Source organism: Astyanax mexicanus, chromosome 24 (assembly GCF_023375975.1).
Source record: "Astyanax mexicanus isolate ESR-SI-001 chromosome 24, AstMex3_surface, whole genome shotgun sequence".
Classification (NCBI taxonomy): domain Eukaryota; kingdom Metazoa; phylum Chordata; class Actinopteri; order Characiformes; family Acestrorhamphidae; genus Astyanax; species Astyanax mexicanus.
In genome coordinates, this window is record NC_064431.1 from 8,337,502 (window position 1) to 8,362,129 (window position 24,628).

At 39.8% G+C, this 24,628-nt stretch overlaps 1 protein-coding gene across 2 annotated transcripts in view; it reads right to left on the minus strand.

Moving 5' to 3' along the window:
- The window catches only part of rnf207a (ring finger protein 207a), a 42,854-nt gene extending 18,982 nt beyond the window's left edge, over positions 1-23,872 (minus strand). The window contains exons 1-12 of one of the 2 annotated variants that reach the window (XM_007228498.4): positions 23,631-23,872; positions 20,927-21,117; positions 14,027-14,153; positions 13,243-13,387; positions 12,215-12,296; positions 12,021-12,096; positions 9,443-9,568; positions 8,036-8,082; positions 6,350-6,422; positions 6,162-6,230; positions 5,979-6,035; positions 3,643-3,749 (exon numbers count right to left, since the gene is read on the minus strand). In XM_007228498.4, coding sequence (XP_007228560.3) covers positions 3,643-3,749; positions 5,979-6,035; positions 6,162-6,230; positions 6,350-6,422; positions 8,036-8,082; positions 9,443-9,568; positions 12,021-12,096; positions 12,215-12,296; positions 13,243-13,387; positions 14,027-14,153; positions 20,927-21,117 — 1,100 coding nt within the window. In that variant the 5' untranslated portion in view covers positions 23,631-23,872. Of the gene's footprint in view, positions 1-3,642; positions 3,750-5,978; positions 6,048-6,161; positions 6,231-6,349; positions 6,423-8,035; positions 8,083-9,442; positions 9,569-12,020; positions 12,097-12,214; positions 12,297-13,242; positions 13,388-14,026; positions 14,154-20,926; positions 21,118-23,630 lie in introns of both variants that reach the window. The other variant, XM_007228497.4, reaches the window with a different exon arrangement.
- Positions 23,873-24,628: the final 756 nt, after the last annotated feature.

Consider the following 24,628-nt stretch of genomic DNA (forward strand, 5'->3'; position numbering starts at 1 on the left):
CAGGGTCAGAACCGGCCGGAGCCGCCGGCACAGGGTCAGGGGCGGCCGGAGCCGCCGGCACAGGGTCAGGGGCGGCCGGAGCCACACAGGACACAGGAGCTGGAATAGTGGGTTCCATGTGGGCGGCAGGCACTGCTGACACTAGAGCTGGGACAGTGGGAGCTGCTGGAGCAGCGGGAGCAGTAGGAGCTGGAGCTGAGGCAGCAGGTGCTGGAGCTGGAGCTGAGGCAGCAGGTGCTGGAGCTGAGGCTGAGGCAGCAGGTGCTGGAGCTGAGGCTGAGGCAGCAGGTGCTGGAGCTGAGGCAGCAGGTGCTGGAGCTGAGGCAGCAGGTGCTGGAGCTGAGGCTGAGGCAGCAGGTGCTGGAGCTGAGGCTGAGGCAGCAGGTGCTGGAGCTGAGGCTGAGGCAGCAGGTGCTGGAGCTGAGGCTGAGGCAGCAGGTGCTGGAGCTGAGGCTGAGGCAGCAGGTGCTGGAGCTGAGGCTGAGGCAGCAGGTGCTAGAGCTGAGGCTGAGGCAGCAGGTGCTGGAGCTGTGGCAGCAGGTGCTGGAGCTGTGGCAGCAGGTGCTGGAGCTGAGGCTGTGGCAGCAGGTGCTGGAGCTGAGGCTGTGGCAGCAGGTGCTGGAGCTGAGGCTGTGGCAGCAGGTGCTGGAGCTGAGGCTGTGGCAGCAGGTGCTGGAGCTGAGGCTGTGGCAGCAGGTGCTGGAGCTGGAGCTGTGGCAGCAGGTGCTGAAGCTGGAGCTGTGGCAGCAGGTGCTGGAGCTGTGGCAGCAGGTGCTGGAGCTGTGGAAGCAGGTGCTGGAGCTGGAGCTGAGGCAGCAGGTGCTGGAGCTGGAGCTGAGGCAGCAGGTGCTGGAGCTGGAGCTGAGGCAGCAGGTGCTGGAGCTGGAGCTGAGGCAGCAGGTGCTGGAGCTGAGGCAGTAGGTGCTGAGGCTGAGGCAGCAGGTGCTGGAGCTGTGGCAGCAGGTGCTGGAGCTGTGGCAGCAGGTGCTGGAGCTGAGGCTGTGGCAGCAGGTGCTGGAGCTGAGGCTGTGGCAGCAGGTGCTGAGGCTGAGGCAGCAGGTGCTGGAGCTGAGGCAGCAGGTGCTGGAGCTGAGGCTGAGGCAGCAGGTGCTGGAGCTGAGGCTGAGGCAGCAGGTGCTGGAGCTGAGGAAGCAGGTGCTGGAGCTGAGGCTGTGGCAGCAGGTGCTGGAGCTGAGGCTGTGGCAGCAGGTGCTGGAGCTGAGGCTGTGGCAGCAGGTGCTGGAGCTGAGGCTGTGGCAGCAGGTGCTGGAGCTGTGGCAGCAGGTGCTGGAGCTGTGGCTGTGGCATCTCTTTCGAGGGGTGCATGGGACAGGAAATCCATTAGATCCCACGAAAGGGGCTTGGCATGCTTACCCCTCCTAGACCTGCCTTTCTTGTCCTGAAGCGTGAGGCAAATGGCGCCAACTCTGACCTCCCCCCCAAAATCCTCCTCACCTCTGTAAGGAAGATCCTCCCATTGGGGGTGAGACCCAGCACACTGTCCGTGGCCTCTTCTAAGGCGTCGTGGGTTGGAGGTTTCCTTAGGCTCCGAAACATACCCCACAGGTGTGCCATTGGGAAGAGGCCTCCGTCTTATAGCACACCTGGCAAAGGGGTTAACTGCTACGTCCATTTTAGGTCACGTCTTATGTTACGAATGAGAGGGTGGACGTAAGTGCAGGTATATTACAAATAATTTTAATAAACAAGATAAATGAAAACAAAACAGAAAACAAACACGGGTATCGCATAAATAAAGAAATAAACCCTTAGAAGAAGATAAAGAATAGAACAAAACTAAGTATGAGTAAACAAACAAACCACTGAATAACTAGAACACTAGGGACACAAAATAAACTAGGTACACTTACTAAGTTAACAAAACAACAGACCTGGATTCAGGGAACATAGATACACAAAATACAAAACTTGGTTTTACAGACAGCAAGGATACAAAAGACGTGACAAGCAAACACTCATACAAAGGGCTATTTATACACAAGGAGGGTGAGGACCGGTAATGAGGGGGCGGGGTTACAAACAGGACACAAGGTGACAACACTAATGGCTAGGGCGGGGCTAGGGCGGAGACAGGACAATAACAAAACAATACCATGTGCTCAAAAAAGCACATGGCAGGAAACACAAGACAGGAAAACAGGGCAGGAGCACAGAAAACCAAAAGAGGCAAAAACACAGGACAGACAGGCTAACATGTGACAATTAGACTACAATGGGCAGAACTATTGTCCGCAAACATAAGTTATTGCAAACCAGATCTCTAGTTCTCCTACTGCAACAAAATAAAAATTAAATTTTATTATTGCATACAATATGCTATAGCACACCCTTAACTGAGATATTAAAAAAACACAAGTATTTTATCAGATTTGTAACTAAAGTCAATGATCCAGAATGTCATGACACTAATAGTGCACTCCATATAGCTCCATATATCCAGGATTAAAGTAAAATAAATGATACTGGACAGATATAATATATAATGTATATATATAATGAAAATTGAGAACAGTGTGAATTTTTCTTTTGTTATCTTAACAGCAAAAAGTAGTACCCTGATGTGATCATTAGGGGTGGGGGATATGATACCATATTTCAGGGTATAATATCTTTCACCATATTTAAAAACGTTGGCGATATTACTGCCTGCGATACGATACTAGTGACAGTTATGGGCACATAAGGTCCTAACTGATGCAATCCACCTTACTACATACAGGTGCATCTAAGAAAATGTGAATATTATCAAAAAGTTAATTTATTTCAAGTAAAACTGTAGATATAGATAAACATATAGATTCTTTACACACAATTACCTATTTGAGCTGTCAGTGTGTCTTTGTCACATCAGGAAAAGCCTTTCGACTCTAAATGTGTAAAAGGCATATACTAATTCTCTTAACTATACATGGGTGTGTTTTGGGTGTAACATGCAAAAAAACAATCAGTGTGTCAGTTGCCATTACCTTTTTTTACAGATTGTTATTTTAATGGTGCAGCTACCTGGACCTTTCTCAGCGATAGAAACTGACTGTTCATGCTGTGTGCAAGCAGGTTATTTAACACTAACAAAAGTAATACGACAATTACCTATATTTTGGTTGCTATAGAATAATGTTATTTTATTTTGTATTCTGTATATTTTTCATGTAATAGTTGGGGTTTGTAATACTGTGTGTCCATTTGTGCATAAAAAGAGGAGGTGCATGCACATTGAGCATGCGTCCGTGTTGACAATTCAGTGCCAAGATAGCAATGACCACCTTACTGTTGACATTTTTCTAGGTTGTATTCAGTTAGTGGAGCATCTGTGTTTTCAGTTGCCAAGAAGCAATACACCAGAAATTTATCTGAACACACCTCATTTCCAGACCATCACACCCATCACCGTAGACATTTTCACAAGTGACATTACTTGTGCAGAAAACATCAATTAAATTCTATTCCCCTTTCATACTGAAGTGATGAGAAGTGTTGTTACTGCACATTTCAGCTCTTTTGTAAAAGAACACACTGTAGAGGGCAGCCATTCAGAATAGAGACAGTAGTTTATATGTTTACATATTCTCCTCCAGTGTCCTTCACCAGTAATTTAAATGATATATAGAAGAAGTAACTCACAGATTGCCAACAGCCACTCCTCCAGAGACTGGGCAGGGTCTGCGCTGACCCAGCAGCAGCAAGGGCTCCAGGCAGCGAGCAAACTCAGCATGAAAATCTGTGTTAATCTGGGGCAGAGAACCAGTCAGTCAGTCAACCTACTGGCCAGTGATACCTTAACAACGACATATTTGACAGGTCTTTGGCAAAAGCCATATCGTTTTAAGTTAACCATATTAAAGCTAGGTTATAAATGTATGATGACCATGTAGACCTTTGTATGGTATTTTAGGTGAGTTTTTTTCAGTTTAATTTATTATCATTTACATAATGTATGAAAACAGTCTGTGTAAACATTTTTTCATACACTATTTTTTATTAAAGTATTAAAATTGATGTTTGAGTTCATTTCGTTCCCTGAATTTGAAAAATAACCAATGAATTGAAATATTTAACAAATTATAACTAAAGAATGAACAGGTAAATCATTCTTTATAAAACTAATTTCTAAAAGTGTCTGAGAGAGAGAGTGTGATGCTAGCATTGAGCATGTTGTTAGTCCTGAATGTGTACAGCAAGACTGTGGCTTTACTATCTCAGATTCCTGGGTTGAGGTCCTGCTTCTAATACGTTTTTCTCAGTTATCGCGAAGTCGCCAAATAGAGATGGGTTTATTTTCAATAAGGCAACAAGAAAACTGACCATTGGTCTCTGGTTAGTAAGCATATGTGGTGGGAGTTTCAATGTGCCCCCGTGTCTGCGTGGGTTTCCTCCGGGGACTCCGGTTTCCTCCCACAGTCCAAAAACATGGAGATCAGGTAAATTGGATACTCTAAATTGCCCAGAAAAAATGTAATACTCTAATTTGATCTGGTAAATTGAATACCCTAAATTGCCCAGAAAATTGAATACTCTAAATTGATCTGGTGTGTATGTGTTAAAAAAGTGTGTGGTATGTATGTATGTAAGTTTGTGTGTGTGTGTAAATGTGTGTGTATGACTGTGCCCAGATATGGATTGGCACTCTGTCCTGGGTAATTGCTGTAGTGCCCGATGCAGTCCTCCAGGTGGACAGTCGTTTCCGGTTGAGAGTACGCTGTGCGCTATTGGTGCCTCTTCTCACCGGTGTGTGGATGAGTGTTAATGTGTAATGTGCTTGTGTGTAAAACGTGTTCAATGTAAAGCGTCCTTGAGTTTCTAGAAAGGTGCTATATAAGTTGAACTTCATTCATTCATGTCTGCTAGGCTAATGTTGCTAGCAACACATCAGTGCTAAACATTTGGGCTGTTTGAGAGGCATCTAAATTACATCATGCTAAATGTTGTTCTGCACTACACAGACTGCAGTGCCAGATTTAAGCAGTATAATAAATGACCTGAAATATCACCCAGTATAAGCTCATTTCTTGCTGATTTAAAATTTGTAATAAGATACCAAAATATTTTAATTGGGGAGGATATTAATAGTCTTGAATTCCCTCCATTTTTACACAATCTGTCCAACTGTGGAAAGGTGGGATCCAAACTCCCTAAAGATTGGTTTGTAATCTTTTCCAGTCTGAGGAGCATCAACAACTCTTCTTATGAGCTCCAGAAAAATCTATGATTTACTATTGCAAACAAATGTGTTGTGAAGGTCAGTCTTTATAGAACCCTGTTCTTTAAATAAAACAGGGATCCGCTAATTAACACTTGATTGTCATTCCATTTAATAAAATTGCCTGACTCAAATAGGATCCACAGAAACACCGTATTTAAGCTTACTTAAGTTTTTAAAAACAAGATTCAGTAAATAAAATTAATAGATAAATACATACAGCACCAGTCAAAGGTTGTTGTTCTCCTTACATTGACACAAAGAATCATGTAGTAACTTATAACTGTTAAACCAAGCCAGTTGTTTGCTTTGGTAAGAAACACAGTAAGCTGGCTGTACCAAACTATTTGCCTGCTATTGTGTTCTATACCTGGCAACCTGGGATGTAGAAATGGGACGGAGGGATTAAAAGTGGGCAGGTTTAGAGGCTAAAACCAACACAGATTACTGTCATTAACACAGTTTAACTAAGAGCATACTGGATGAAGATCTGCTGACAGTCCATAACATGACAGACCATAAACTTGACATATATCCTTAATAGAAGATGATACACCCCGAGTTCCTACAGAGAATCTCATCCTTACTGGTCATTTAAGTTAAATGAATAAAAAAAAAAACTTTGCTTACATTAATTAGCTAAATATTACCAATGATTTCCATTACCCAACTCTACCTCATCAAACTATTTAATGGAACAATGTTTGTCATAAAAAATCCCTAAGAATGAAATGTAATTACTGAAATGAGTAGTGCTTACTTTGCTGCTCTGCTCAGGAAGAAGTTGATGGGGCAGCTTTAGGATTTTGTAGTACCTCTTCATGAGTTGCTAAGGTTGATGAAGAAAGAGGCATAATGTAAACAGAATGTGAATTCAATCGACACAAAGCAAATATAAGGTTGGTGACAGAGGAAAGCATAAGAGAGAGACGTTGGTACTTACATAGCCCATATCCAGGAATTCATACTTGTTGGCTGAACTGAGAAATGCTGAACATCTGACCAGGTGAACCTGAGAGTGACGACAATAAGGCCATTAGTTTACTCACATTATATTGAGTTGGTGCCATGACAGCATGATAAAACCAACAAAAACACAAAACTGCTATTAAAATGTTTGAACTGAAGCACCTGAAGTGTGGGCAGAAGAGCAGCCAAGTGATAATGTTGTTCCTTCAGGGTCTTCACCTTCTCTTCACGTTGACTAAAGAGAATACAGAGAAAAAACATTGTCAGTATTTAAGGACACACTGCACATACGAGCATATGCAGAGTGACATAAAAAATATGTGTGCACCCCTGGTCAATATTTCTGCTACTGTGATAAAGTGGGTAAAATATGAAATTTCTTTAACAGCACAGCACTACCCATGTTATCAAACCCCAGAACCTACTAATCTAACCAGCACAGCTCCATCCACCTGTTATCAAACCCCAGAACCTACTAATCTAACCAGCACAGCACCATCCATCTGTTATCAAACCCCAGAACCTACTAATCCAACAAGCACAGTTCCATCCATCTGTTATCAAACCCCAGAACCTACTAATCTAACCAGCACAGCACCATCCATCAATTATTAAACCTCAGAATCTACTAATCTAACCAGCACAGCACCATCCATCTGTTATCAAACCCCAGAACCTACTAATCTAGTTTTTTACAAAACTAATAAGCAGGGCTGGTATATTTTATAATTACAGAGAAATATATTTCAGCTATTAATGTACAAAAATGTATTAGAGTTTAGTTACTATAAGACGTATCTGAGTAAACTAGAATCTCCTGGAAATAACCTGTGGGACTTGTGATTGTCTTTTATTATAGTTTTGTAATGTTTAGGTGAATAAATATTCAGATATAATCAATTGGTCTAGTGTTGTAAGAGACAGCATCTGTAATATATGCTGCCACACCCTTACCTGAAGTCCCCAGTCAGAGCATACACAACACAATAGGTGCCTACCCCGGTTCCTCTTTTTTGCAAAGCAAATTATCATCACCCCAAAGGGACCAAAACACTGCTTTCCAGTGGTCGGGATTTTACACAACACAAATTAATCCATTGTCTGCTACTGATCTCTGCATATAAACTGATAGTTCAAAATCAAAACTGTGTTTTGGGAATTCATACAGACTCAAAAAACATTATAATAATCACAATACTGATGTGTACTGATAATTTTGTAAACCCCTTCTCAGTATCTAAATAACATCTGTCTGTCCTTTACAGTGTATTCTACAATATGTAGGCATATGCCAGAGGAGAGAGGTTAAATCTTTCTAGCTTTCAGTGGAAGACAGTGTGAAAAGACTTTATTTCACATAATTTTAGAGAATTTCTATTGGTCCATTTAAAACAGTGTAAGGGACAGTTTGTGCTCAAATTTTGTAGTAAACAAAAAATTGAAAACAATATACACACTTGTTTTTAATGGATTGCCAAAATATGCATAAAACACAAATAGTCAGTGATAGCATTCGGACATAAATAGCCTTAAGCTAAATTCCTAGAAGACACAGCCACAGGGAGCTTCCAGGCAATGAAGCGAGCAGGGTAGAGGACAAAGGCTTAAAAATCTCATTTAAAGAAGTCAATGAAATGTGACCTCCGGTGCTCCGCAGCTCACTGTACCATGACTTCCTGCCCTGCAGAAGCACGCTCAGATGGACTATAACAAAACCAAACACCAAAACATACACAAAGCACCAACTCTGAACTCTGAAAGGACAGAGGTTAACACATAGTGCTGCTATACTGTACGCCTGCCTTGTGTAAAAGTGGTTTATGCTGCATGTTGAAGAACTCAGATTACCTCTCAGCAGCTTTCAGCAGAATCCTCTTCCTCTCTATAAGCTTCTCCTTTGTAAGATAGAAATTAATTCGATTTAGAAATGTGTTACCATATGGTTCAATGTATGATACCGGTCAAAAGTTTTAGAGCACCCCTATTTTTTTTATTTCTGCACCTGTCAGGCATGTACAAAAAACTGTTTGCCCCCTTCATGATTTTTTTTTTGCATGTTTTTCAAGTTTCAGATCATTAAACAAATTTAAATATTAGTCAAGGACAACACACGTAAACATAAAATGCAGTTTTTAAATGAAGGCTTTTATTATTAAGGGACAACCCCCCCCCCCCCCCCCCCCCCCCACACACACACTCACCTGAGTTCAATTTCTCTGCCCACACCCAGACATGATCACTGACAGGCCTGTTATCAGTCAAAAAAAACTAACACAGAACCTGCCTGACACAGTGACATAATGCCACAATCCAAAGAAATTCAAAAACTAATGAGAAAGAAAGTAATTGAGCTCTATCAGTCTGGAAAAGTATATAAAGCCAGTTCTAAAATTTTGGGACAAATGGAGAAAATATGTAACAGTGTGAACAGCCCTGTGATAAACTCATTGCAACTTACTGCAAATGCATGATTGTAGTTGTTGCTGCTGAGGACGGCCCAACCAGTTATTAGATTTAGGGGGCAAATTCTTTTTCACACAAGGCCAAGAAATTTTGGATTTTGTTCTTCTTGAATAACAAAAACCTTCATTTAAAAACTGCATTTTGAAGAAGAGAACTTTGGAGTTGGGGGACCTGTAGCTCAGTAATACCATGCACCCAAGAATGCTGTTACATGCTGTATGAGTGTTAACACACTTAAGCGGTTTGCGGTTATTCACTCAGAAAGGGACAAATGGACAAATGGAATAATCAATGGAATAATCAATTTACTGTTAAAAAACATTGTACGAAAACACACAGACACTTGTTCCCCCAGACGACCCCAGAATCGGCCCTGAGTTCAGACTCAGACAATTGATAAAACGCCCTAAAACGCTGGATTCGAGGATGTCTTACTGTTGCTAAAATATTTCTAATAAAGCCCGTTTGAATACCTTAATACTGTCGCTTGAAGGATAATATTAATGCACTTTGAAATTTGGAATATTTTATTTGTTAACTGGAAAACCAAGGGAATTGTGACTAATGAACAGTTGTTTTAGTACTTTACTGCCTTTGCTTCCAGGATAATATATTGTAAAGTTTTATAAATTTTGTTTATAGAAAAAAAAATGGGTCATACCATCCAGCCCTATTATATAGATACCTTATAGTGTTAGTGTGTACACAATTGAGATGCAGCCCTTGTTCCAGATCTATCATGTCATAACTATCCATGTGCTGTGTGCACCCTCTGCTGGTGAACACTCTGACCTGCAGTCTGTTGAACAGGTTGCAGATTGCATTCTCCTCCTCTTCAACATTGGTGCGCACTTCTACCAGCATGACCTTCAGCAGCATGATGGCCTCACGTGCAGACGTCTGCAGCTCCTTCACCGCCTGTGTGGAAGCATTGAAAGATCTCACTGTGCTGAACAGTTCAGGGGGAACTGCTGTTTACTGTGCCACCCGTCCAGACCATGCACTGATGCCACTTAAAATGCCACTTTAAAAAGTGCCATGGAGTGTAGTTAACCTAAAGTGGCACTTATTTTTTCAGAGGCTATCAAGTAATAAAAGCTTTACACACTTGCTTCAAACCATGCACTAATGTCTAAATGTTTGTGGGACCCCTTCTGATAAATGCATTCAGCTACTCTAAAATGCACCCCAATTAATCACAGAAAAATTAAGCGGTAAAATTTAACGCCAGAGGTGTCAAGTAATGAAGTACAAATAATTCATTACCTTCATTCGTAATTCAAAACATCTGCTTATTACATGTCTCTATAATTTTCACTTTTATTTTAAGACACTTTTTACTTAGTTTTTTTCTTGTTATGAATATATTATTAAAAGACACATTCTTATCTACTGTATGGATACATTTGTTTCACATTTTAGCTAAAGAGCACTTCAGTGCACTTTTTTCACTACACTAAATTCATGTTTGCCAAATAAAGATAAATGTAAAAGACATATACTAAAAATGGGCAATTATCTAACATTTTCAAAATACATTTGAGTACTGAATTAGATTATTTTCACTGGGCACACATGGGTAAAAGTAAAGTGGCTCAATTAATGTAATAAACACAAACATTAAAAAAAAAATTAGGTACATGTTCAAAACACTTGACATCTTAAATCCTCGTGCAGCAATTTTAATGTGATTTATCAGCTGAATCCAACCGTCCATCGCCTGTACTGATCACCAGGAACTAAGCTCCTAACGACAGGTCTAGAGCTGTAGTTGGAAGGACGCAGCTGAACCACGGTAGTTGCGAACATTCGCTGGAACTACGGTTTTGGGAAACACCCGAGTAGCTTAACTAAGGTTCGCACTATGTAAGGTACTAACGTGGTTGCCTCCATAGTTCCAACTACGCTTTTGGGAAATACCTGCGTCGCCTGCGTCACCTGCGTCGCAGTGCACAGACTTCAATCGCGGAGCAAAGCGCACAGCGAAACGAGACGAGTCATTGGATAAAAGCTGGGCTTTCAGCGTCTCTGGGGGTCTATGGGGCAGTGGGCTGGCCTCGGCCCGGACGCTCAGCTTCTGCATGATGACTGGATGATCTTTCTGAGGCGGAGTCCCTTTTTGATTGACAGCGAAATGAGCGAATCAGCGATCTTTTAGTGTAAAAATCCGTGATGGGAGCATTTTCATTCTGAGACTTTCCTAATCCTTATAGCGGCATTTTCTTTATTTAAAACGACTAGCGACAAATCCAGCTTCTATTTCTGGTGCTTTTCTGTAGCTGCTTGTGTTTGGAGACTGACTTCTGTTACTCTTTCTGACTTCTATCACTCTTTTCTATTGCATCTCAGGGAGAGTAGAATTTTTGTATAAATAAAACTACATATGTTAAGATGTAGGCCGAAATTGAGCTTCCCCTCCTTGAAAGATCAGTATCCGCCACTGGTAAGTACGCTTTTGGGAAACAGACCCCAGATCAGCCACACAGTTCAGTCCAGACTCATTATGTTCCACTAACCAGATCCAGCTGAGATCAGCTCTCACTCACTCAAGCCCGGCTTCAGAAATCCAGGCTCTCAGGCGCGCATTAGATATTGAGAGGCCAAATGCTGATGCAGCAAAAAAACTATAAAATCACTCAAATATGCAAGAAATATGATTTCTATTTATCACATATTCTTACTTACTATATACAAGCTAATGAAAATTAATAGAAGTATTTATTCTGTTTTACTGCACTTGGTAAACTTTGTATATATAACTAATTGGTCAAGTTTGAAAATAGAGTAAAATATATAAAAAAACAATACTGTTTATTGATGACAATGTATTGTCAAACTAAATGCTGTACTCTATTTATTTTTCTGATCCATACATCTGATAAAACTATCTTATGCAAATAATTCTTATTTTTTTAATTAATTATAATTCATTGTTAAAAACACACACATTACAATAATAATTTATTTATATGTGCATGTTTAAAAAGAATTTGTATTCCTTTAATTATTATATAAAAAATTGGCTTAATATTAGCTTAACAGCATTGGTCACACTGGCACGATGTTTTGGGCAAACGTAATTTTTTTGTTGGTGAGTCTACGTTGGTCTGACATTGGGTGTTAACCAGTGCATGATGGTGGGCCTACATTGGCCTGATGTTGGGTGTCAACCAGTGCTATGATTTCAAAGGAGTTGTTTAAAGGTAATAGTGCTATATAATGCTGCTATAAGCACTCTCATGCTTCAGAGTGCACTGCTGTTTCCTGTATTCCAGGGAACAGCACTAATGGCACTCAAACAGAGGGCTTTTCTGTGCAGATGACCTGAAGTGTTCAAAAATGTTAAGGGCTATTGTGTGTAATGTCTCACCAGCACGGCCTGGTCCAGTATCTCACAACCTTGAGCATATGCTGTCTCGATATCTATGCAGTGCATGCGACTTTCCCTGTGACAAAAAGGTCATATGATCAAAGTTGTCAGATTTCAGTCACATTATCAGAAGCATGTGAGATGAGTAGCACACTGTGTCTGAGTGTGTGTTTGATAGCAGCCATGTCTCTTACACTGGCATTTCTCTAAAGCATTTAATGCACAGCATGTATTTCTTCTCTGTGGAGAACAGGATGTAAAGCTCCTGATGAAGAGCTGCAGAGAAACACCAAACAAAATGTAAGCAAACAAGTTATTTTAAAAACACATTCTTATGAGACGATTCCTGGTCCAGAATTAAGTGAAAAAAGAAACTTTAACTGGTGTAAGGGTCCACTGAAGTGCGGTACCTAGTAACCTTAGAAACCAAACTTTTAAACAGTCTATGGGAAAACCCAGATGACTCTGGAGTCCCCACCCAGGCTGCATATGACGCAAGCATGCAAGTGCGAGAAACTTTTTCCTCCTTCTTGGGCTGTGGCTAATGGCTAATGAGGAAACCACCACCAAACAACCACAGAGGTCTGATAAAGCAGCTGGCAATGGCATAGCACCTAGGTCTTCAAGTAAAAATCCTGGTAGCAGGACCTCGTTAGCATAAAGGTTGGGCTGTCAAAGTGCCTGTTTGAAGATCTAAGTTGACCATGACATCAGGCCTTCTGAACGTGATATATATTATATTGATCTTGGCACTGACCATGGAGCCTCCACACATGGATTCATTGGTCAATATAAGGAATATTAAAAATGGTGTTTGTGGCCAGTAGGTGGCACTTTCCAGTAAATCTACAGATCTACCTGGAACACTTCTACAACCTTAAATGATAGTAAACTGAGGTTGAATGCCCCATTTTTAATATCAATGTATACAATGGTGTAGAAAAAGGTCAGCTCCATGCTCAAACTAATCAAAAAGCAGCTAAAAACAAAAGCTGTCCATCAACAGAAACACCATATAAAATATGCAGTGGCCATTTCTGGTACATCAGAATGTCTGTGTGCAATTACTGACTGTAAGTTAGAAGATTTTCTAATAAAATGGCCAAAGTGTTTAAGAATTCATGTGGTGTTTCAGTTTTTGCTGCATTCCCTGCCTGCTACAGTGTTATTCCATAATAGAAATATAAAGATGTGTTTAATGGAACTGATGTTTTGAACTCACGACACGTCCTGTGGCCATCTTTGGAACGCTTGGCCAGTGAGACGATTTCGTGGCAGGAGAACATCTTTGCTTTATGTGTTACATCTCTGCAGGGCCCACACAGTGGCTGGCTACAGGTATTACAGTAATACATTTGCCCAGCATCCTAGATACAAACGTATAGACACATTTACATGCAAAACAGTTAAGCAAAGTTAAACAGCGTGTATCTTTCTAGTATGAGGACATGTGTGACTGGCTGTGTCTTGGAGTTTACCCCAACCTCCATAATGACTATAAACTTTAAAATAAGACTACCTTTATGAAGGGTTAATAAATGGTTTACAATTAGTTTATTGATGGTTACTAATTAGGTTGTAAATGCCTTATTAAATCAGTTATAACACATATATAGAAAGGGCAACAATATAGATGGCTCTGGGTTCACTATTTTAACAACAGTTCATTGTTGCCCTTTCTGATTATTAACTAATTAACTAATTGTAAACCATTTATAAACCCTTTATAAAGTTAGTCTTATTTTAAAGTGGTCCCTGAATGTATTTTAGTACCATGTAAATATATTTAAGCTTAGTTGGAACATTTCTCTCGAGTTCTCTTGAGTCTCTGCATGGATCATCTTCATACTAGACTACACACGTCTGCTATGTTCTTGCTGGAGTGTGGGAGTGAGGTGTGCGGGTGAGATGGATCACGTATAAACCAGTAGGGTGTCAGTATATTTATTTACGCTATACTATATGTTTATACTTCTCATCCAACCACAAATCAATGTCTGGTGTACCTGTGCTCTGCTTTCCAGATCACAGTTAGAACACTGCACCACACTGTCAGGGGAGTTATCCACAAGGAACTTCAGTAAGCGGTCTTCAGGAAGGAGTGAATTCATCCCCCTTACAACCGAGGGATATCTGAAGAAGAAACATACCCTAATCAATATATATCACAATTATGTTTCATTAAAGTGATCTTTAAACATATTTCTTATATTTGAATGTATATACACTATATATTATTTACAGCATCTGTCTCTGATTTGATGCTCATTACTGGCAAATTCAACATCTGTTGAGGATGTTTTTGGCAGTCTGTGTCTGTGTCTGTGGCTTTTATATTGTTCATAGCAATATAAGAATTATAATGTAATATAATGTAAATATAAAGATGGCTATCAGAAATACATTATGTTTACTGTATTATTAGATATGTTTCCATTAACTTGCCAGATCTTGATTACAAGCAAGCAAGTACAAGCATACAAATATCAGTTGCTTCTATGCCAATAACTGACAACTGTTATTGGGCAAGAGGTTGTCTAATGCAGGGATGGGCAGTTCATTTTCACAAGGGGCCACATGAGAAATTGGAGCGGTTTTAGCGGGTCAGACTAAAATACTTCTGTCCGATACATATTTACAGTAGGACTATACTGCATTTATAATAATAAACATTAGATGAACCCTTACAATTATACAAATAAAAAATGGTGGGTTATATAAATATTTAATAAATATGTGATGGTTTAATTTAGAATATTTTGAATTGTTTTGACTAGCACCACAACTTGAAATAAAATAGCATGTTTTTCAAAGATCAGCATCACTTTAACGTAATAAAGAACAGTAAATGAAACATTAAAGCAATGCAAAGAAAATGTTGAGCACATAATTATATTTAATGCACATTTATAAAAAAATATATATATATATATTTTAAATATGTACAACATTAACAACAGTTCAATAGCAGCATTATAAACTACAAAAAATAAATCAAGTTTTTCAAAAGACCAGTATCAGTTAACTTTATACAAAAAAATGCCTTGGTATATTGGTTCTACCTCAGGTCATGTTTTTTTTACAAGTACATTAAAGTGTGATATGATAACCCTTTGCTTATTTTATAGCACGCCAAACATTTCTAAAATGTTACACTGTATTTCGTGCACCTATCACAGGATCTCACGGTTGCTGCAAACTGTGTATAAACAGATCTATTACAGTCTATATGTACTACATATTCTACTGTACACCAGTTAGGCAGAGCTACAAGATAGGAGAGGCTACAGAAGCCTTTAATAAAGTGACCTAGGAGTGTTAGTATGCTAAGGGGTGCAGTTGTAACCAACAGAGGGCGCTTCTTCACAATGAAATTACTGAGTGTACTGAAACCTGAGCCAGGCACTAAACTTTACACACTTACACATTCCACATAACATTCAGTGTAGAATTATTGTGTAAAGAAATTGCTATAAAAAACATCAATTAAAATAACTTCTATGTTTATAACTAATAACTAAATGTTTTAAGTCTAACTCGAATTTCAGGAAACAGTAGTCTTTATTATTGCCTAATTTTAAAAGTAAAGTACAGCTCCCACACTGTAGAAGCAGCTTTAAGAGCAAAATATTAATTATATTAAATTGTATTGTGTTTTTTAATGTTGGTGTGTATGTCACACCCTCTTTTCACTAATTAGTTTAATTTTGATATAAATATTTCAGATTTCAGATCATTGTCAGATTCAAAACACATAGAATAATAATGCATTTATTCTGTTTTTAATTCATTTTCACTACTTTTAAACAAGCGTTGAACTTATTCTTGCTGTTCACAAATGCTGGGTGCTGGTGAGAATTTTTACAGCTCATCTAGTGTCTGAAAGATTCTATTAGTTGTTCCCTACATTAGACTCCTTACAATGTCAATCTGCAATACAATTAAACAATATTGGAAAATGTCATGGTAAACATTACTGGCATTTGGTAAAGATCATGTGACTTTCGCAGGTCGGTGGAGGTAGAGGTAAGTGAAATTAAGTAGTTATTGGTGTAACATAATGCCATCTGGGGGCAGCTGTGTTATACACTGTGATATTACATATACTGAACAAAAATATAAATTCAACAGTTTTGATTTTGCTCCCATTTTTCATGACCTGAACTCAAAGATCTAAGTCTTTTCCTATGTACACAAAAGGCCTTTTTCTCTCAATTTTTTTGTTACAATTGGGTCTAAATCTGTGTTAGTGAGCACTGCTCCTTTCCTGAGAACTTTTAGGGGTGCTAAGTGCTAGACCCACAGTTCATAACATTCCCATACATGACCAACATGAGCCACATCAGAAAAGGATACGAATGGATCAAAAAAAAAAAAAAAAAAAAGCCAGCTTTCTTATAATTGCCCTGAGCGTCAGGATCAGTGCAGCCTAGTGAACATCAGCCAATATGCTTCTGAGCCAATCTGCTGTGGTGTGATCTTTTTGGAGTGCCCACCATGCCTGGTGTTTTGCCACGGGGCTAAAACTGGAGCTAGGCGGCTGATGCTGCAGCTGTTCCCGCAGCTCAGACCAGGGCACCCCTGCCTTTTACCCAGCATCCCCTCCTCCCACCCTCATGCCAGAAGCGAGGGTGTTTTGGACCTATTATGGCTCTGGCAGTTTAATGACAACAAACCCAGCCAACATGCAGCTCATGTGGAACTCAAATCAGATTAGAGTTGCTTTTATATGTGGTCCTAAATCGGATATGTATCCGATCCATGGACATGCCACATGAATGTGAACGGTCAAATTTCAATTCATGCATTTTTTTGCTTTTACGCATTTCTTAGTGCAGCTGTGCAGCTATAGCTGCAAAAACAGCAAAAGCAAACCCCCTGGCCTTTTTTCACCTTCTCGACCTGAGCATGTAGTTCAGACCACATATGACTCACATATGACAGACTCCACATATGAGCTGCAAACACATCAATTTAACCTATATATAAAGCTAAAGCAAAGAGTCATATCTCAAATATGCCATTTTTTGTTGTTGGTGAGGAAGGTAGCGTTTATACACTTATCAATGTGGGCATGTGAGACGCTTCAGGGACAGATTTGTTTGCATTACACACAGATACAGATAACTTACATCTGTGAATGTGAACAGTCAAGATAGCCAAATCCAATCTGAGCAAAAAAAATCGAGCAATGTGGCTTGTAATGTGAATGTAGCCTTAGCTAACATGATAGCTAACATTCTGTTCACCACAGAGCACACTTCAATCTGTCTGACTGAAACTGAATGTTTAGATCAGAATGATAGAGCAACTGAATGGCCAGTAATACAACTCAACTAAAGAGAGTAGTGTTTTAAGTACACTTAAATAGTAGAAATTAAGAAAACATATCTTAGCAGTTGTCCTGTTATTTTTTTTAAGTAAATCCGACTCCACATTTTCAGTGTAGCAGGTATTTGAAAGTGGTACATTTTGCTTACTTCTTTTTAGAACATAAGGTGTGCCATGTTATACAGCTACACCATACATTGTCTCCTCTGCCAGCATAAAATCCTGGATCACCTTTATCTTTTTATTTATCTGTTGTTTTAAAGAAATTAATTAGGATTTTTAAATGACTACTTTATATTTATTTTATTAGTTTAAAGAGAAGCTGTTGGCCATTTGTATTGGTACTTGTACTAAATAAGGCTGTGATAATGCAGTTTTAATTATTAATTTAATTAATTATTAGTAAATACTCAAATGACCATATTTGCTTCTACTTGTATAGGTATTATTTATAAGTAACAGTACTTTACCTGAGTTCTGTTTTTGCCTACTCTTCCAACTTACGTATAAATGTACAAAGAAGTAGAGGGTACATAAAAATTTTAAACTTATACATCAGCATTAACAGTCAATGGCATCACTCCAAAAATAATAAAGATTAGGTTCAAAACTGATTACTTGTCAGAGCTGGACCACCCAGCTCATTATACATGCTGCTGACATTTTCATTTCACCTTCAACAGTGAACAGTTAGAGGTGACTAAACTAAACTGCTGCCTCTTTTAATGTAAACACAAAGCTGAACACTGGAGAATAAACAGCTACACTTATTTTCTTCAATTCCCCCTTAAGTGCTGCAACTGTTACATTATTAGTGTTCACAATGTGACCTTAAATAGTGAAATGGTGACATTTAAGTACTACTAACTTCTGTTATTACAGTTAAATTTATTCCCACCTAAAATTCTACATATGAATTATTAAATGCATTAATATTGACATAAATGTCAACCATGAAATGTAACTTAAAAATGAAAATTGTTGGATCAACTTAAAAAAAATACTTCAAGTTAAGAAGTTAAATGAACACAATTACCGGTACTTTAAATCAGCTTAATCCAATTGTTTTCAAATGAACTGTTTACATTGATGAACTTAAATGTAAGGTAAGTGAACCATTAAACCATTTAGGTGTTAATAACAAAAGAAAAATTGAGCTTAAATAACACACTGAATCAAGTACAGACTAAGTGAACCAAGTTAATTGTCCTTAATGTATGCTGACATTACTAAAAGAATTAAAGTTAAAGGCTTTGATTTTAAAACTTGACCAGAACACAGCTTACTGACATGACACTAAAATATTATAATGTAACAAGTATTGATGTTATGAGATTGCATTGAAACGAATCACTGCAGGCAGTAACTCAACTGAATCAATCCACCTTAAATATGCCCAAACGTTGATCTTATTCAAATGAAAGGGTGTGTATCTCAACTAATTCATTTTTGAGTTAGTTTGTTTTAATCAGGTTAAGTGATCCCAAATTTCTAATTTGATTCAAGTAGCAGATAGATTTTACATTGTTCTCATTCAAAATATTGCGTTTCTTAAAATACTCCAAAAACTCTGTGAGGAGCAGTCTAGAGACAGTATATGGATGTAATGGATGAATACACTTTTCCTATATCATTTTAGCTACATTTTAACTCTTATATCAGCTTAAAAAAATCAGATTTTGGCTCAAAAAGTTCAGGTAGAATCCTTATCAGAATCTTGATTAGGGCCCCAGGGAAGTCTGGACTGGCTCTGACTGTTGTAGCTGTCATCATAACCGGTTGGCCATGTTTAAAATGTGGAAATGATTTTGAAACCACTGTCAAAGCTTTGTACTCAGAGATGAGGAAATGTAAGGCTGTTTAAGAGTTGGATCTGTGCATTAATTTTACTAGACAAAGCATCAGTAAAACCCCAGCTGGTACCAGTCTTGGTTGGTGCACAAACAAATGGAACCAATCGAGCTTGGCTTCTTTCCACTGAGGCTGCCTCAGATTGAGAGCGTCTGTCAAGATTTCCATTCCCTAATTTTCCTGGGTCCAGTGCAGTGATAGTGTTTGTATTCTGTTCTAATTAAACCAGGGTTTTTGTGTTTTAACCCAAAGTACCCAGTCTGAAGAAATTATTTACATGTAGGAGGAGTACACCAGGCACAGCAGAACATGGTATATGCTCTGTATATGCTGTATATGTGTATGTGTCTATGCTGTGCATGCAAACAAACAGTGTGTGCTATCCTCTGCACACATGGTGCTGTTGCATTCTGTTTTGTGGTAATTAGAGCTCAGGTGAGCCCATCTGTTAGCCTGCAGCAAGACTGTGATTACACTGTCAATGCAGAGAGCAGAAACCAGCAGAGTGTTCCAGGAGAGACTCACAGTTTAGATCAGTTTGCTATTGTCTTCCTTTAGTTTTTTTATTATTAAAAAGTTGGGCTGTCAAATTAATGCTGATTAATCTTCTTTCTTGGTGCCCTTTCACACAGCTCTACAGTTCCAGTGAACAAAACTGATCTGCTTAGCCCTTTCCAATGTTCTGACCTTCATAACTGATGACCTGATGAGTAATGTACAGACTTTACACACACACATATCTTTTCAAACAGCACAACATAACAACATTCTCAAATCAAAAGTCAGCCATTAATGCATCTTGGAATACAGTTAACATCGGGGCTAACGCACTTCAACCCTTACTGCTGAATGTAGCTGTTAGCTAGCAATTGAGCAGCTAGCTGCATTCTGGTATTCTGAAGTGAACTATAGCCATGATCCACATATCAAATCCCAGGACCTACTAGCACAGCCCCATCCATCTGTCATCAAACCCTAGAACCTACTAATCTAACCAGCACTGTTTCATCCATCTGTTCTCAAACCCCAGAACCTACTAATCTAACCAGCACAGCTCCATCCATCTGTTATCAAACCCCAGAACATACTAATCTAACCAGCACAGCACCATCCATCTGTTATCAAACCCCAGAACCTACTAATCTAACCAGCACAGCACCACCCATCTGTTATCAAACCCCAGAACATACTAATCTAACCAGCACAGCACCATCCATCTGTTATCAAACCCCAGAACCTACTAATCTAACCAGCACAGCACCACCCATCTGTTATCAAACCCCAGAACTTACTAATTTAAGCAGCACAGCACCATCCATCTGTTGTCAAACCCCAGAACCTACAAATTTAACCAGAACAGCGCCATCAATCGGTTATCAAACCCCAGAACCCACTAGTCTAACCAGCACAGCACCATCCAGTGAAGCCATTAATTCAGTTTGGAAAACATTATGGGCCACCATGGGCTCCCTCTAACATTATACAGTAATTTTCTGATATAATAGGGGGGATAAAAGGTGGGTAGCCTCTCCACAAACTGGCTTTGGCCCCACCACTGCACTTTGGGTAATTATGGTAACTATTAGAATTTTATCATATGGATTCACCTTCAAACTAATTAAATGTTTATGACTGGAACACCCTAAATTGCCTTGTACAGAACCAAATGAAAAATGCAGCACTTTAATCAGTGCTCTTTGTCTCAGTGTGATTTTCCTACTCACCCACAGAGGGGGCAGATGAGACGGTTCCCCCTGGCCTGGCCGTGCAAGCAGCTGGCACAGAAGATGTGGTAGCAGTCCAGAAGACACGGCTGGCGATACTGTTCATGGCACAGGTGGCATACCAGGGGATGGAGGCTGGCACAGCCCGGTTCCCACCAGTCGTTCAGAGGGGAGAGGGGTAAACTGGCCATCTGAAGAAACAATGGGAGATGGTGGGGAGGTGTGGAGGAATTCAGAATAATCATAACGCATGTGCTGGGCCTGGAGTGTCAGTTACAGAGATGCATAAATGATCTTTCTGATGCTCTTAAGCCATGCTAAGATTTCAGGGTGTTTGTTTTTGACACTACAACTCCCTAAAAACTTAGACCATGGTTAAGCAACATTGAATTAGGAACAGTGTTGCTAATCATAAAACAGATCAGCCTGGCAGAGTCACATATAAACAAACAGTAACAAAGCTACTAATGCAAAGTGATTAAAAACCTTTAAAGTGTTTTTACTGCCCAGTATGAAGTTGTTTTCACATCTGAATGTTCAGACCAGAGTTTGCACCAAGGTTCATGTTACATTGAATAAAGGTACAGTTGGGTTTTCACTCTGCAGTTTAGTGAGCCGACTAAAGAACTTTACTACATCCTGTCAGCATAATCAGCTACATGGGAGGAGTATCTCTATATTTCATATTTATTGGTTTGCAGAATGTTAATTATGAGTTTGGTGAGTTGCTTTGCCAGGTGTTTCCCCAGCTGGCAGGAGAATGAGTGTATAAGATTATCTTTATATTCCTTTTATTTCTAAGGGTTAATTTACTGTTACAGTCAATAAATAAATTCCCAGTCTCAGCGTTTGTGTTCATATTGATGTGTGATGTCCGAGGGAGTCGGACCAAAATCTCTAGTCTACTAGTGCTAGAAGGGTGAAAGCTAACATGTACACTCTTCATCCCAAAAAAATAGTCTGAATTTACACTCCGCTATTTCAGCACAATAATGCTCATCCACATACTGCTGCTGTATGGTGTCACATCAATGTCAAAATTCAGGGGTGCAAAAATACCAGGTACAAAAATTTCACCAGCGTGTGTTAACATTTTTCGGATGTAAATTAACTTCTCGCTAGCGCAAATGTGAAGCTCACGATCGTGCCGGTCGCTCCGGGCACTAAACCCGGGCAGACAGCGCCGGAGGGCCGGTCGCTTCAGGCGCTGAATGAGAAAGCCGGTCATTGCGGGCACTAAACCTGGGCTAACAGCGCCGGAGAGCGGGCTGTTTGGAATTTTAGCATAACTAGTTAGCTAACTCTCCTGCTGTCCTTCTTTCTCCGCCCTCCTCCGGCTCTGGGAGGTAGGCGGTCTGTCACAAACCTTGGAGATATCAACCAATAGCATTCGCTGAGGGAGGCGACCCTGATCCTGTACCCAAATGTCAAAACCAGCCCTTTCAAAACTCGAGCGCAAAAGCCTCGCCTGAGCTAAAACAAAAGCTGCAGGTAATTTGCATGGCGGGCGAGGAGAACTGTAAATTAGAGCAAAAAATAAACACCCGAGAGGAGAAAAATGAAGCTCGAGAGTAATATTCTGTTGCAAGAAGTTAATTTACACACGCATTTTTTTTTTCACCTGGTATTTTTTCGCCCCTGACTTTTGACATTGATGTGAAGCCATACTGCTGTCTCAAGATCTTGTCTTGAAGACACAGATACTATGACATGTCCAGCCGCATCACCAGACCTATTCCTAATTGAAAATATGTGGGATGCTACTGGATCTAGTAGAACAACGCTCCACCCCTACTGCAAAATCCGAAGTAATATTCGATTTGGTACTTGGAGTTTGGAGAAGGGCTACCCATGCTAACAGACTTCTGCACTGGCTGGCATTATTACACTGTGCAGTGAGAGAGAAGGGGCAGAGAATCCTAACCACACAGGGACAGCAAAGTCAATTATGTTGTCTTCGACTCCTGGATACACAGGCTGGGATATCACAGGGATTGACCTAGTGACCTCGACATGATAGGGCCATCACACCTGGACTATAAACTCCTGTCCAGGTGTGAGCGACTCTAATCCAGTTTTTGTGAATTTCCTGCTAAGGCACACCTGATTTATCTGACCTCTGAAACAAACTGTGCTGGACTTTTCGCTCGCTTAGAGAGTTGCACCACCCAGGGAGCCACAAAGAGAATCCCTCTCACTGTAGCTTTGTGTGTATTGTATAGAGTAGAGTATCTATCTAGTTGACATGTAAAATCAATAGCTGACATGCAAACATTCAGAACAGGTTACTTAACATTATTTTTTCCATATATACTATAAAAAGCATGCTTCATCTATATTACTCTCAGTATATATAAGGAATTTAATGTTTTGAAATATGAAGCTATGTAAGGAGCTCTGGTGGGATAAAACTCTGGTGAAAGTAAACAAACAGAATGAGAATTTACAACTGGTGTTTGGGTATTTTTTTTTGTCAGTAGGTATATTTACTAAAAATCGACTATGATGATTTTAATACCTATTATAAACATCTATTTACATTTAATATTATTCTATGCTTGGAAATTAAGCTCATCATATGAATTTAACAGAAACTCTCTCATATTCTTACAACAAGCGCTCAAACACAGAAACAGTATTAAACACAAACTATATCATGTATAAACTATACAGTTTTGTATTGTATAAGTATTATATCTCTTACCTTATCAGGTCCAGGACAAAAACTAAGACAAAATATCCATAACAGATGTGTCAACAATCCAATATTGTATCACTAGCTTCTATGTTTCTAGATCCTTCAAAATGGCCAATAAGTTCCTCTTTTGTTCCTCTGAGTGGACTGAAAGTGCTAGTGATGAAGTGAGTGTGAGTTACAGGCTCACTTGTTCCCTGCAGGACCAGTGGAGTCCACTAGTTTACTATATAGTGTAGGAATGACAGCAATGCTGGGAGCTTTCAAAGGGAGCCTGACGCCAAGCAGCTGCCAGCTAGGGCTGAGGCCTGTGTGTGTGAGGGCGTAAAGAAAAAGGCATCACAGTGGTTGGGGGGTGTCGACTCAAAGCTAAACTTTAACATGACAAAAGAGAAACCAGATACCACAGCAGTGCTAAATGCATTCTACGCTTCAATCCTCTTCGCAGTGGGGTATCATTGTTTTCTCACCCTTTAAAACACAGCAGATACACTGGAGGGCAGTTATAAGTACAGTTCTAGTACTGAATGCATGACCTTATGACCTCAGGATATATTTATTACATACTTTGTATTAGCATAATCACTTCCATGGCCACAGGTGTATAAAAGTGTGCAGACTGCTTCTACAAACATTAGTAAAAGAATGGGTCACTCTTAGGATGCAGGACCTGTGCACCAAATCCAGTTTCGAAATTTCCTCACTACTAAATATTCACAGTCATCTGTCAGTGATATTATAACACAGTGGAAGAGACTGGGAACGGCAGCGACTCTGTGGTCTGTCAGTGTAAAATAACAGAGTGGGGTCAGCGGATGCTGAGGAGCATAGTGCACAGAGTTCACCAACTTTCTGCAGAGTCACTACACCAATCACTACACACCTCCAAACTTCATGTAGCTTCAGAGTTCATCACTACACACCTCCAAACTTAATGTAGCTTCAGAGTTCATCACTACACACCTCCAAACTTCATGTAGCTTCAGAGTTCATCACTACACACCTCC